This window comes from Periophthalmus magnuspinnatus, chromosome 13, assembly GCF_009829125.3.
Source record: "Periophthalmus magnuspinnatus isolate fPerMag1 chromosome 13, fPerMag1.2.pri, whole genome shotgun sequence".
Classification (NCBI taxonomy): Eukaryota; Metazoa; Chordata; class Actinopteri; order Gobiiformes; family Gobiidae; genus Periophthalmus; species Periophthalmus magnuspinnatus.
Window position 1 is genome coordinate 3,644,339 of NC_047138.1, and position 11,330 is coordinate 3,655,668.

Here is an 11,330-nt window from a genome sequence, read left to right on the forward strand (position 1 = left end):
GACGTGTATTTTTGCTTTCTATTGAACCCGCTTTATTTTAATGATACAAAAAAAAATGTTTAGGAATTTAAAAACTTTATTTAAATAAGAGTGAAAATAAACTTACAATGTCGGAAGTGGTTGATTACACTGTGCACACAAATCAAATCATGCAAGCCCCACATGCAAACAGACAACTACTAAACAACTACGCAATCCTAAAATAACACTACTCAGATATTTAAAGTATAGGGCGTAAGCGATTACTATAATAAGAAAACAGCCAAAGCTTAAGGAGAAAGTTTGAAGTTATCACAAAACGAGTGCAAAAAGTTAAGGCAATTTCAAGCACAGATTTTTTTTTTCGATACCCAAAGTCACAAGGCACAATTAAAGGCAAGTTTGTGCGAGCCTGATTTACCATCCCGATGATATGTCAACACGTATTTAAAGTTAGAAGAGAAATACAACCCCATTCATTATCTCATTCAGACAAAACAAAGCGAGTACAGAAATTAATCTGACCATATTAATCCAAAAGAGTTTGAGCTGGACGGTTGGGCTTTAGTTCTGCTGGTTTACGTGTCCTTGGTATTTGGGTACGAACCTGAAATAACTGCATTTGTTTTACTCGTGTTTTAAAGCATTTGCGCAGATCAGGCCTGTGCATGTAACTTTATGACCACTGATATTTAGCGTGTCTAATCCAACATCTAAAATAAATGGATCATATCTAAACGGTGACAGAAAATACTTCCCTGAAAGTTTTAAGAAGCGGAAAAAAATTGGCAAGAAAAAGGCTAAATGACAACACGAGAGCGGTAAATACGGGTGTTTCATTTGTTTTATACAGTGGTTTAACACAAACGTGGAGGAAAGAGCGAAGGCAAGAAGGGGCAAAAATGTAGAATGGATAAAATGGACGGAAAAAGCAAGTATTTTAATTGCTAAAGGTGTGAACGCATATTTGGCAAGTGGTCATAATGTTATGCCTGATGTAGAGCGGTAGAGTGTCCTGAATACTCCACCAGCCCTGCTCCTGACAGATTTCTGCATGAATATTATTATCATTATTATATATTTCACATTAATTAGTAAAAGGTATGCTATCTAACTCCTCCTTCGCCAGAAAAGTTACACAGAGCCTCTTCAGGATCATAGCAAAATTTAAACCTGAGATTCACTTATTAGTCGAACTGTCTGGACTGGTGTCGTTGTCCGCAGTTGTTTCAGACTTTATTTCCCTGGTTGCATCCATTTGTTTTGGGGTAGGTTCTTTTACGTTATTTGAAGCGACAGGAGACCCGTCACTGTCGCTTTCCCCGTTTTGTGTTTTAATAACGCTGACGTTTTGCTGCGTTGTTGAGACCTGCAACGCTTGTACATCGTTAAGGCCCGGGTAGCAGCCAGATTCTGACATTTTTCTGTGCAGACTGAGCAAAGCCGTCATATTGCTCGGGTTTTGGCTGGAACTACTGGCCATTTGACATAACAAATCTGAATGCTGTCTCAACTGGGCAACGTCTCGCCAGGTGGCACTGCTTTGGCGCATCAGCTCCTTGGTGCGCAGAGTTATATCCAAAAGCCCGGATTGCTTCAAGACTTGCACTGTATTAACAACGTGTCTATGTCGGGTGTTGATGACGCTAGTTTTGTTGAGTTCAGTGGATGAAGTGAGCTTGGTTGTCGACGCCGGTGCGCTGCTGGAGGACGTGACGATGTTATTGGCACAGATTTTACGAGCGCATTGCACCTGAGGGCTGCTACTTTCAATGCAGACACGTTTGCTCTGGTTGTCTGATTCAGCAGGTGGAGAGGTTTTGTCAGGGGGTTTCTTGTTTGGGTGAGGGGCGATGCGAGGGTAGGAGTTGAGGATTGGTAGATAAGCAGGGTTCTTCATCTTCACGGTGGTGCTGGTTGGGCCTGGAGGTCTGGGTTGGAGTGCGGGGGGGTTTGAAGGCCGGAGCAGGAGGAGAGGATTTGAACCAGGGACATTTGGACTGGCTCCACTGGACCATAGGAGCTGACCGTTCTTCTGGACAATGTGAGGCTAGAAGGAAAGACAAAACCACGTGTTTAGATGCAATCCAAGAATCACACTGGTTTATATTAGGGCTTTTTTCCCCCCTATTTTGCTCCATCACACTTTTAGATTGTATTTAGTCCTATTCAAACATGTATAAAATGTATTTATAAATAATTTCCTTAAGATAAATCATACAGAATTTTAATCAGTGCCATTTAACACAAAATCCCCCCATTTATTCCTCCTAAATCTGCTCCAAAGAACATGCTTTTACTGGCACAGGACTGACTGCAGACCTCGATTAAAAAGATCCAGGCTGATCGTTACAATGGTAGAGAAAATCTGACTAATCTTGGCTAAAATTAAATTAATTGCACAGCCCTAGCTTATATGGCAATAACAATTTAATTAGATTTAAATGACTTAAATATGTATTTTTATATAGCTCAAAGCTCAAAGAAAAAAGTTAGTGATTTAGGATGTATTTATTTTCAGTAAAAAGCACCTGGATCATCATCATAAAAGGAATAGGATATAAAACATTAGACATAAACATTTACCTGCTCAAGAACCATATTTTTAATGATGTAAAATGATGCCAGCTGTCCTGGTGGTGGCGCCACAACAGCACTTGCACAGTTGCTGTTTTTGTGTGGTTCCTTTTGATTCAGAGGCAACTCATCTGTGGTGTCCCTGGACTTTCTGTTGCTGCGGTCTTTTGCATTTGTGTGTTTGCAGTCAGAGCTGGTGTCTGGAACAGAGACAACTTTAAAACCACAACTTTACAGAGACGACTTTACAGCGACGACTGTAAAATGACTGTAAAACAACTTTACAGAGACGACTTTACAGAGACGACTTTACAGAGACGACTTTACAGCGACGACTTTACAGCGACGACTTTACAGCGACGACTTTACAGCGACGACTTTACAGAGACGACTTTACAGAGACGACTTTACAGCGACGACTTTACAGCGACGACTTTACAGAGACGACTTTACAGAGACGACTTTACAGCGACGACTTTACAGCGACGACTTTACAGAGACGACTTTACAGCGATGACTTTACAGAGACGACTTTACAAAGACTTTACAGCGACGACTTTACAGAGAGACGACTTTACAGAGACGACTTTACAGAGACGACTTTACAGAGACGACTTTAAAACCACTGTACGCTGACTTTAGAGACGACTTTCCAGAGACGACCGTACAAAGTCGACTTTACAACGATGACTTTAACCAAAACGATCATTTACCTCGACCGAAATGGGGAATTCTCACTTCATTAAACCTGCACTATGTAGCTTTTCTAGTGGGTCGTTCAGTGTAGCTGCTTGATCCATGGTGATGTTATTACTTTGCCTGAAATGTTCCATAGTATGCCTTTAAACTATTTAGCTTTTTTCCCTTTATCTGCGTTATAACTGTTCAAAAATCCCTTTAAAAACATATATTACTGCAGCTGGTCAGAATATTCTTGCCTCTATGGAGAAGGATATGTTTAACGCCATATTGCGGGACATTCTAATCAAAGTAATAACATCTCCATGGAGACAAGAAAGTGGCATACCCTCCACCAGAAAAGTTACATAGAGCACCTTTATGAATGTGTGTAATCCCTCAATCATAACAAGATCAAGATCAAACTGTGGCATTTTAAATTAGACACAGATACTCGTTAAAACTGCTTTTTATCCAGTTTGTAGTAAAACAAGGTCATGGATGAGTTTGTACTAAATTCAAATAAGATCATTTGGAGGAAAATAATCAAAATCAGCCCAAAATATCTGCCCTAAATATTGTCAGACTTTATCGGCCATCGGTTCCTCTGCATTCCAAACCAGCCATGACAAAAAAAAACAGAACAGAACATACTGGTTGATCTCTAGTGTGCATTACGAAACAGTTAATTTCTCGTTTACAGCTATTATTTGTTTTGACTCACCCGAGTAACCTGAGTCTTTTTCTGAGCAGCTCCTCCTGTTGTCGTGTGCAGCTCCGTGAAGCTCCTCCACGGCTGTGCTGTTGCTCTTATCTTTAGCATTCTTGGTGGACGAATCAGACGAGCTGGTCTCATCTGAACCGGGCTGCTCCCTCGGCATCGTGGACCCTGGTGAAACAAAAATAATGACACTACATCTTAATGAGGAGCCGCTGAGTCTGTTTTTTTAAATATAATACACTGGGCTACATGGGATGATAAGAGTCTGAAAGCTGCACTATGTAACATTTCTCGAGGAGGATCCGCCACCCGCTCATCTCCAAGGAAATGTTATTACTTTGCCTAGAATGGTCCAGAACGTATCCACCTCCATCAAGAGAAGGTGGGGATGGCACTAGGGCACGTGATAGGTCTGTGGAGAGGCGAGCAGGGTGTTTTAAGGTATTTTAAAACAAAAACACACCTGTAGTTCAATACTCAATAAAGACGTGAAATGCCATAATGTGGAAAATTACAGTATTATCTTCATGGAGACCAGCAAATGGCAGACTTCACCTGAAAAGTTACCTAGTGCACCTTTAAATAAAACTATAGATGGTAAAAGTTAGAGGTAAATTTGTTTTTTCAGAGTAAAAACATGTCACAGTGTAAACACAAACATCCAAATGGCTTCGCTTGGACAGCTCAGTGTTCCTTGTTCTTTTACAGTGTGTTTTATTCAAATATTTACAACAGTTTGGGTGAAGGCAGAGTGTCAAACCAACTCTATCTTTTCCTCTCCAGCTATTATGTAACAGTAAGTTTGAGCCCAGCCCTCCTGCAAGGCTCACACTTCCTCTCACAGAGCTCATAAACAAAGAAAGATCATTTAAGGCAACGCAAATGCAACAGTCATTTATAAAAACCTGAATGTCAGAAACAAGCTTTAAGCCTGGGAAACTGACACAAACTCTTGAAGCATTCTGGGTTCCACTTGTATCGCCTGTGTGTCTGGTTCAAACTCACCTTCACCACAGCTGCGCGCTCATTCCTCGTCTCTAACCTCTTTAAAATGTCACATATTACATCAAAACATTTTAAATTCTAATTCAAATCAAACTTTAATATGATTCTACATTATTCTACACGCCTTTGTCCAATGTGCCGTGGTGGGTTTGTGGCAACAGAATAAAGAAACACAACTTCAGTCAACAAACCTTCATTACACTCAACAATATCCGGGCAGGAGCAAGTTTAAAAGCATCAGGTTTTTAAATTACTGCCTTAAAAAGGAACAAATGTGTTTTCTTATTAGTAAAAAACGTCCAACTTGTACATAAAACAGAGCTCACCTACCAATCCAGCGCTGTAGAAGTCTTTACCATAAGACTTTTACGCACGAGGCAAAGCTTTTCTTTTGAAAGTCCCATCCACGAAATAAGGCAACTTTACGCATGTGTTTGAGGTTACGATTAAACTAAAGAGCCTGAGAGCCGCAACTGAGCCATATACACATCTATACTTGGACACCAAAGCTGTGGAGATGCATGCAACGTGAGAAATATTGAGGTTTTTTGGAGAGAGATTGCCTGAAAGATTGTGTACGTTACCTCAGATGAACCCAGAGCGCCCCGACGCACAGCCCCGACGCACCGCCCCGACGCACCGCCTCCTGCCACACACGGGCTGAGGGAGACGCGCTGCGCATTGGTTTCACGCGCAGTTTGGAGCTCCAATCACAAACACGAGCACGTATAGCACAACGGTGGGGCTGACACACACAAGGGACACTTTATGGGCTATACAAAGAAGGAGAGGGTGAAATAGGACCGTTTAAAAAAGAACTGTGGGAGTTGGAGATATAGGATTACGCACAGAGTGTATGGATGTACTGCAGATTAGCACAGGAACATTGGGAATATTGTCTATCACACTGAAAATATGGGTGTTATTGTACTCATTATACAGTTTAATTTAAAAAGATAAGACTTTGGGACCTGGCTAAAGCTTTGGAGCAGCCCAGGAATCCCTCAAAGCTGTTAATATTCTAGCTTTTCTGTGTCAAAACGTATTTAAATGGATAGGATAGTCATTGATGTCAAGTTGGCAAATGGTTGTACATCTTACAAAAAATAAACAATTGATTTCAAAATTGCAGCAGACGCTTTATTTTAACATTAAAAAGGCTTTGATTTCATGACAATCCACTTCATTTCAGATCACAAAACAAAAGGACACAATCAGCTGCAAGATAAGAGCTTAAAACTGTACACATTTACATTTTGCATACACTTTTCTACTTCTTCCTCAACCACAGGGATAATAAGGTGCTACACAATACAGGATTTCAATAACAGGTTTACAGGCCACGGGTCATTTGTGCACACCCAGCAGTAAAGAGGCATTCACCAGACCGGGATGCCTGCTGATGCACATCGCTTCTGGGGAGGAGAATTTAATATAAGTGGCGCAGGAATCTCTCTGAGCGGTGGCGGCTCCAGTGGCCAATATGTGCATGATACTCAGCAAGGCCGATTCACTAAAAAGACAGGAAACGGACATTAAAACGCACACTTTATCAGCAGTGAAGGTAAAAGGCATGTGATCTCTGAATTTATGAGTCAACTGATCAAACGTCAAACAACAGTGCATCATTTTTATGGATATTATAAACAAAAAAGCGAAGACGCACACATTTTTTTCATTTCATACTGTAAAGTCAAGGCTCATAACAGTTACGCTTACGTTAACTGTCTAATTACTTTGTTTTTCACTCTTTAAATTGTCTAGTAATGCGTATTTTATTCCTCATGCCATTTCATTTTGATGGCATCAAGTAAAAGTGTCAAATTATTAAGCTGCGGCTCAAAATCCAGATAATGTTCCATAACTAAAATTGGTTGCTTAATTGGTACTTTACATGGGCGTATTCATGTTCTAGATACCAATCCTAACCAGTTCCTACCCGTTTAACCTCAACACACATGAACCAGTATCTCAACTTTAAAGCATGTTGTCGATACGATTTACGTCATCGGGACTCAATTTTTGTCCTAAAGAATTGAGTCCATATGGGTTTTAGTCCTCAAAATGTGATAATAACCGCTCGTATAAAACTTAAAATTCACTTCTTGTATGTTAGTCCCACAATTAAAACATTCTTGTGGGTTATAGGATACAAAAACCTGAGTATCAAGTGCATTTCGTCTCATTTTGGGGTGTACACACTTGCCAACATGGAGGCTGGACACGAGACACCACGCGGCCTCTCCCTCGGGGGTGGGGGACTCGTTCAGGACAAGGCGAGCGAGACACAGAGCCGCTTCTGCCAACTGCACCGGCTGGAAAACCACGCACTGCCCCTCCAACAGACTCAGCTCCAGCAAGTAACGCGCCATCCAAGTCACCTATAGGAAAATCATTTAACGTTCCAGGAAAAAAAAAAAAAAAAAAGCGGTTGAACTGTGGAGCAAGGATCAGTTTTTATTGCTAGGAAATTGTGGTTTAGTTTTGTTTAGCGTCGGTCTCACATTTTATGAGTTTGCAGACCGTCTTGGCAAGAGTCAGACAAATTGAGTTTAGCCTAGATCCAACCATGTAATAAATGTTGTGCAATATAATAAAGTTAACATTACTTCTAGAAAATAATAAAGATAGTAACAGATTATAAAACAGGGACCACCAGGAGACGCTTCATGAACACAGGTTTCAGCTTTCCATTTATAAACGTCATAGTGAGGATTAAGACATTTTTCATTACATTTTTATGGCAGTGGTTTTAATTTTGAGTCATCCTGAAACCCATGAATTGCCAGTCACTTTATCATAATTACTTTTCTGGATGTACATACAAAATTTAATTATACAACCTTGGCGCTGCAGCGGGCGACTGAGGAGAACAGGAGCAGGAAGTGAAGAGGAGAGCAGAACGACAAGTCAAACTTCAGCCGACTGAGCACTTTGCGCTCCATCCGAAGCAGTTGCTGTTTGCTGTAGTTATAGTCCATCACATAGCACAGGTCAGACACCTGGGACAAGGGAAGACATGGATCAACAACATGTGAGACACACGCTGCATAAAGGCTTATATAGAGCAGCTCAGTGGTTTACACAGACCAGAAGAGAGCTCAAGAATGACTGAATGGATCGGATTAGCAAATGACACTGCTAATTAGACAGAGGTTATTGAATATAGAGCACGTCAGGGAAAGGTCTGATTAGTTCCATAATCGTGAAAGAACATGAAGTTAGTGTAAAATGAGGAAGGAGAGAATCCATAGCAGGAACAATAACATTTCATATTAAAGAGAGGGTGTTTAAATGAGCGTACCACAGGAAGAAGGCTCTCCTCCTTCTTGGCAGCGATGAACAGACAGACCATGCCCAGCAGCTGCAGGTTGGCAGTGGGCACCTTGATCAGGTTGAGGGTCCGGTTCAGCAGATGAATCGCAAGAAATAGGGTTTCATCCTGAAACTGCATCATCTCCTTTTGGAGTGTAAACACACCAATGAAGTTTGAAGTCACGTAATCAGTAGTTTTGGGTGATTCGAAGACTCACATGAACTTTTATTAGCCAGTCGACTAGAATGACTCTTCTGTCATCAGTAAAATTAGGTGGTAGGTCTTTGGTGGAAAACGTATACAAGCCCTGACTTTTCTGAAAATTGTAATATTCATTAGAACTTTTATTATTAAGTCATTTAATCTTCATCTTACCATCATGTCCAAGAACATTTCCCAAGCATACGTGTGGTCCCATATAAGGTCCAGCTTCTCTAACGCAATCTCCACTTCCCGCCGCAGGAGAGTAGGCACTAACGCATGGAGCGCATCCTAGAATTACACACATTCAATCACACTGTCGGCCTCACTAAATAACCCATCAATGTAAGCTCAGCACAAACCCATCTGCACTCTGCCTCCAGGTTGAGGGACACCATTCTTGGATCAGCGTATTCATCTGTGCACTGCCAGGGTTTGAAGAGGGCCCTTCTATCATCCACCTTCAACACAATATTACAATGAAAACTTCTCAGCTGGAGGACTGGCCATGAGCAACGGGATTGTACAAAAAGGTCACGTCAATAAAATCATTTTGTCAGAGATGGGCTAGTTTTACAGAGATACCACCAAACTGTATGAAGCTCTATGCAGATTTAAGTGGGAAAGGGTTGATCACAGTCGTAGGTTTGGATTATGTTTGTTGAATGAGCCAATTTCAAACTTAAGTCTGCCTGGTCAGTCCTAGTGTGCTTCAGATTTGGCTATGATCATCAATTGTGCATGTCACACTAGAGAGGGGCCCTGGAGAGAGACGGGGAGAGGGGCCCTGGAGAGACGCTGGGAGAGAGGGGCCCTGGAGAGAGAGACACTGGGAGAGAGGGGCCCTGGAGAGAGAGACGCTGGGGGAGAGGGGCCCTGGAGAGAGAGACGCTGGGGGAGAGGGGCCCTGGAGAGAGAGACGCTGGGGGAGAGGGGCCCTGGAGAGAGAGACGCTGGGGGAGAGGGGCCCTGGAGAGAGAGACGCTGGGGGAGAGGGGCCCTGGAGAGAGAGACGCTGGGGGAGAGGGGCCCTGGAGAGAGACGCGGGGGGAGAGGGGCCCTGGAGAGAGACGCGGGGGGAGAGGGGCCCTGGAGAGAGACGCGGGGGGAGAGGGGCCCTGGAGAGAGACGCGGGGGGAGAGGGGCCCTGGAGAGAGACGCGGGGGGAGAGGGGCCCTGGAGAGAGACGCGGGGGGAGAGGGGCCCTGGAGAGAGACGCGGGGGGAGAGGGGCCCTGGAGAGACGCGGGGGGAGAGGGGCCCTGGAGAGAGACGCGGGGGGAGAGGGGCCCTGGAGAGAGACGCGGGGAGAGAGGGGCCCTGGAGAGAGACGCGGGGGGAGAGAGGGGCCCTGGAGAGAGACGCGGGGGGAGAGAGGGGCCCTGGAGAGAGACGCGGGGGGAGAGAGGGGCCCTGGAGAGAGACGCGGGGGGAGAGAGGGGCCCTGGAGTGAGAAATAAGTCCTGAAGTGAGGTCATGGAGTGACCCTGGAGTGGGAGATGCGCCCTGGAGTGAGTGAGACAGATGCACCCTGGAGTGACCCTGGAGAGAGAGAGATGTGCCCTGGAGTGACCCTGGAGTGAGAGAGATGCACCCTGGAGTGGGAGATGTGCCCTGGAGTGAGTGAGACAGATGCGCCCTGGAGTGACCCTGGAATGGGAGATGCGCCCTGGAGTGACCCTGGAATGGGAGATGCGCCCTGGAGTGACCCTGGAATGGGAGATGCGCCCTGGAGTGACCCTGGAATGGGAGATGCGCCCTGGAGTGACCCTGGAGTGACCCTGGAGTGACCCTGGAGTGAGAGCTGCGCCCCGGGTTGAGACTGCAGGGGGAGAGGGAGGGGCTCACCTTCTGGTGTAAGTCCAGCAAAGGCCTGGAGTCGCAGAAGCCAGCCCCGGCCATGTCCTCCGCCGCAGAGCGAGCTCCTGACTCAGGCCGCTGCAGCTACTTAACCACGGCCGATGGTGAAGGAAACCCGGGACAGCGAGAAGGACCGACATGGTCCTGCACCTGCACGTGCTCATAAAGACACTGATTGGGGTCACACTGGGGTCACGGTGCACGCGCAGGGCTCTCTGTTTCCGGTGCGCAACATGACGTAATGCACAGGATAAAAAGACTAGGAAAGTGTAGGTAAAAAAAAGAAAGTGTAGGTTTAAAAAAAAAAATAAGTGTAGGTACAATAAATAAATACATAAATAAAAAATGGAAAGTGTAGGTTAAAAATAAATAAAAGGAAAGAGTAGGTAAAAAAAAATAAAAAAAATAAAAAAGTAAAGTGTAGGGTGTGCATTTCATTTTAGCAGTTTTGAATTAAGATATTTGTTCTTTACTATTGCACTTTCTCCAGAAAACACTCACAGACCAGGTCGTTTTTGTAAAAGGTTTACTGGCACATTACATTTGCAAGTTGCAGCAGGTCACCCGTTACATTGTAGTGTTTGGGGGAAAAGAAACTGTTTTTGAAGACAAGGTGCTCGACTAGTAGATAGCTAAATAAAGGAAAAAAAATAACCATTTGAATCATGTGCACTATATAGGCATTCATAGGCTATAAGGCAGGACTGAAGCTGCAAATGAAGCTCTAAGAAGCGGCAGGGCGCATACAGTTTGCGCTGCATTCTCTATTTGGTGTCTACACAAAAGCGCTTAGGCCCATGTCAATAGGCAACTACAGGAGAGGTCAAGGGGGTTCATTTCAAAGCTAAAGCCAGCTGCAAGGTTCAGAGTATGGCTTAACAACCATAGAAAAGCCTAGTAGCGCCCCCCTATGGCTGAGACAGGAATCAATGAAGGCAGATCCACAGTAAACAGTCCATCTGAAGATAAAGGTCCTGCTTCCTCCAAAAAGGCA

At 44.0% G+C, this 11,330-nt stretch overlaps 2 protein-coding genes across 6 annotated transcripts; both read right to left on the reverse strand.

Moving 5' to 3' along the window:
* Positions 1 to 58: 58 nt before the first annotated feature.
* LOC117380327 (CLOCK-interacting pacemaker-like) lies at positions 59 to 5,615 on the reverse strand. Of its 5 annotated transcripts, none has more exons than XM_033977116.2 (4): positions 5,545 to 5,615; positions 3,959 to 4,123; positions 2,566 to 2,756; positions 59 to 2,029 (listed from the first exon to the last, which is right to left on the reverse strand). In XM_033977116.2, exons 2-4 carry the CDS (start codon positions 4,113 to 4,115, stop codon positions 1,160 to 1,162), a joined length of 1,218 nt encoding a protein of 405 aa, XP_033833007.1. In that variant the 5' UTR covers positions 4,116 to 4,123; positions 5,545 to 5,615; the 3' UTR covers positions 59 to 1,159. The 5 variants fall into 5 exon arrangements, with proteins under 5 accessions (XP_033833007.1, XP_033833009.1, XP_055081900.1 ...); XM_033977118.2 differs by having other exon boundaries at positions 5,287 to 5,567; XM_055225925.1 differs by having other exon boundaries at positions 5,291 to 5,557.
* Positions 5,616 to 6,078: 463 nt separating this feature from the next.
* On the reverse strand, positions 6,079 to 10,497 carry ccnp (cyclin P). Its single transcript, XM_055225989.1, has 8 exons — positions 10,325 to 10,497; positions 8,840 to 8,938; positions 8,652 to 8,768; positions 8,494 to 8,592; positions 8,265 to 8,420; positions 7,804 to 7,962; positions 7,163 to 7,341; positions 6,079 to 6,473 (listed from the first exon to the last, which is right to left on the reverse strand). Exons 1-8 carry the CDS (start codon positions 10,376 to 10,378, stop codon positions 6,308 to 6,310), a joined length of 1,029 nt encoding a protein of 342 aa, XP_055081964.1. The 5' UTR covers positions 10,379 to 10,497; the 3' UTR covers positions 6,079 to 6,307.
* Between the last annotated feature and the right edge of the window lie 833 nt (positions 10,498 to 11,330).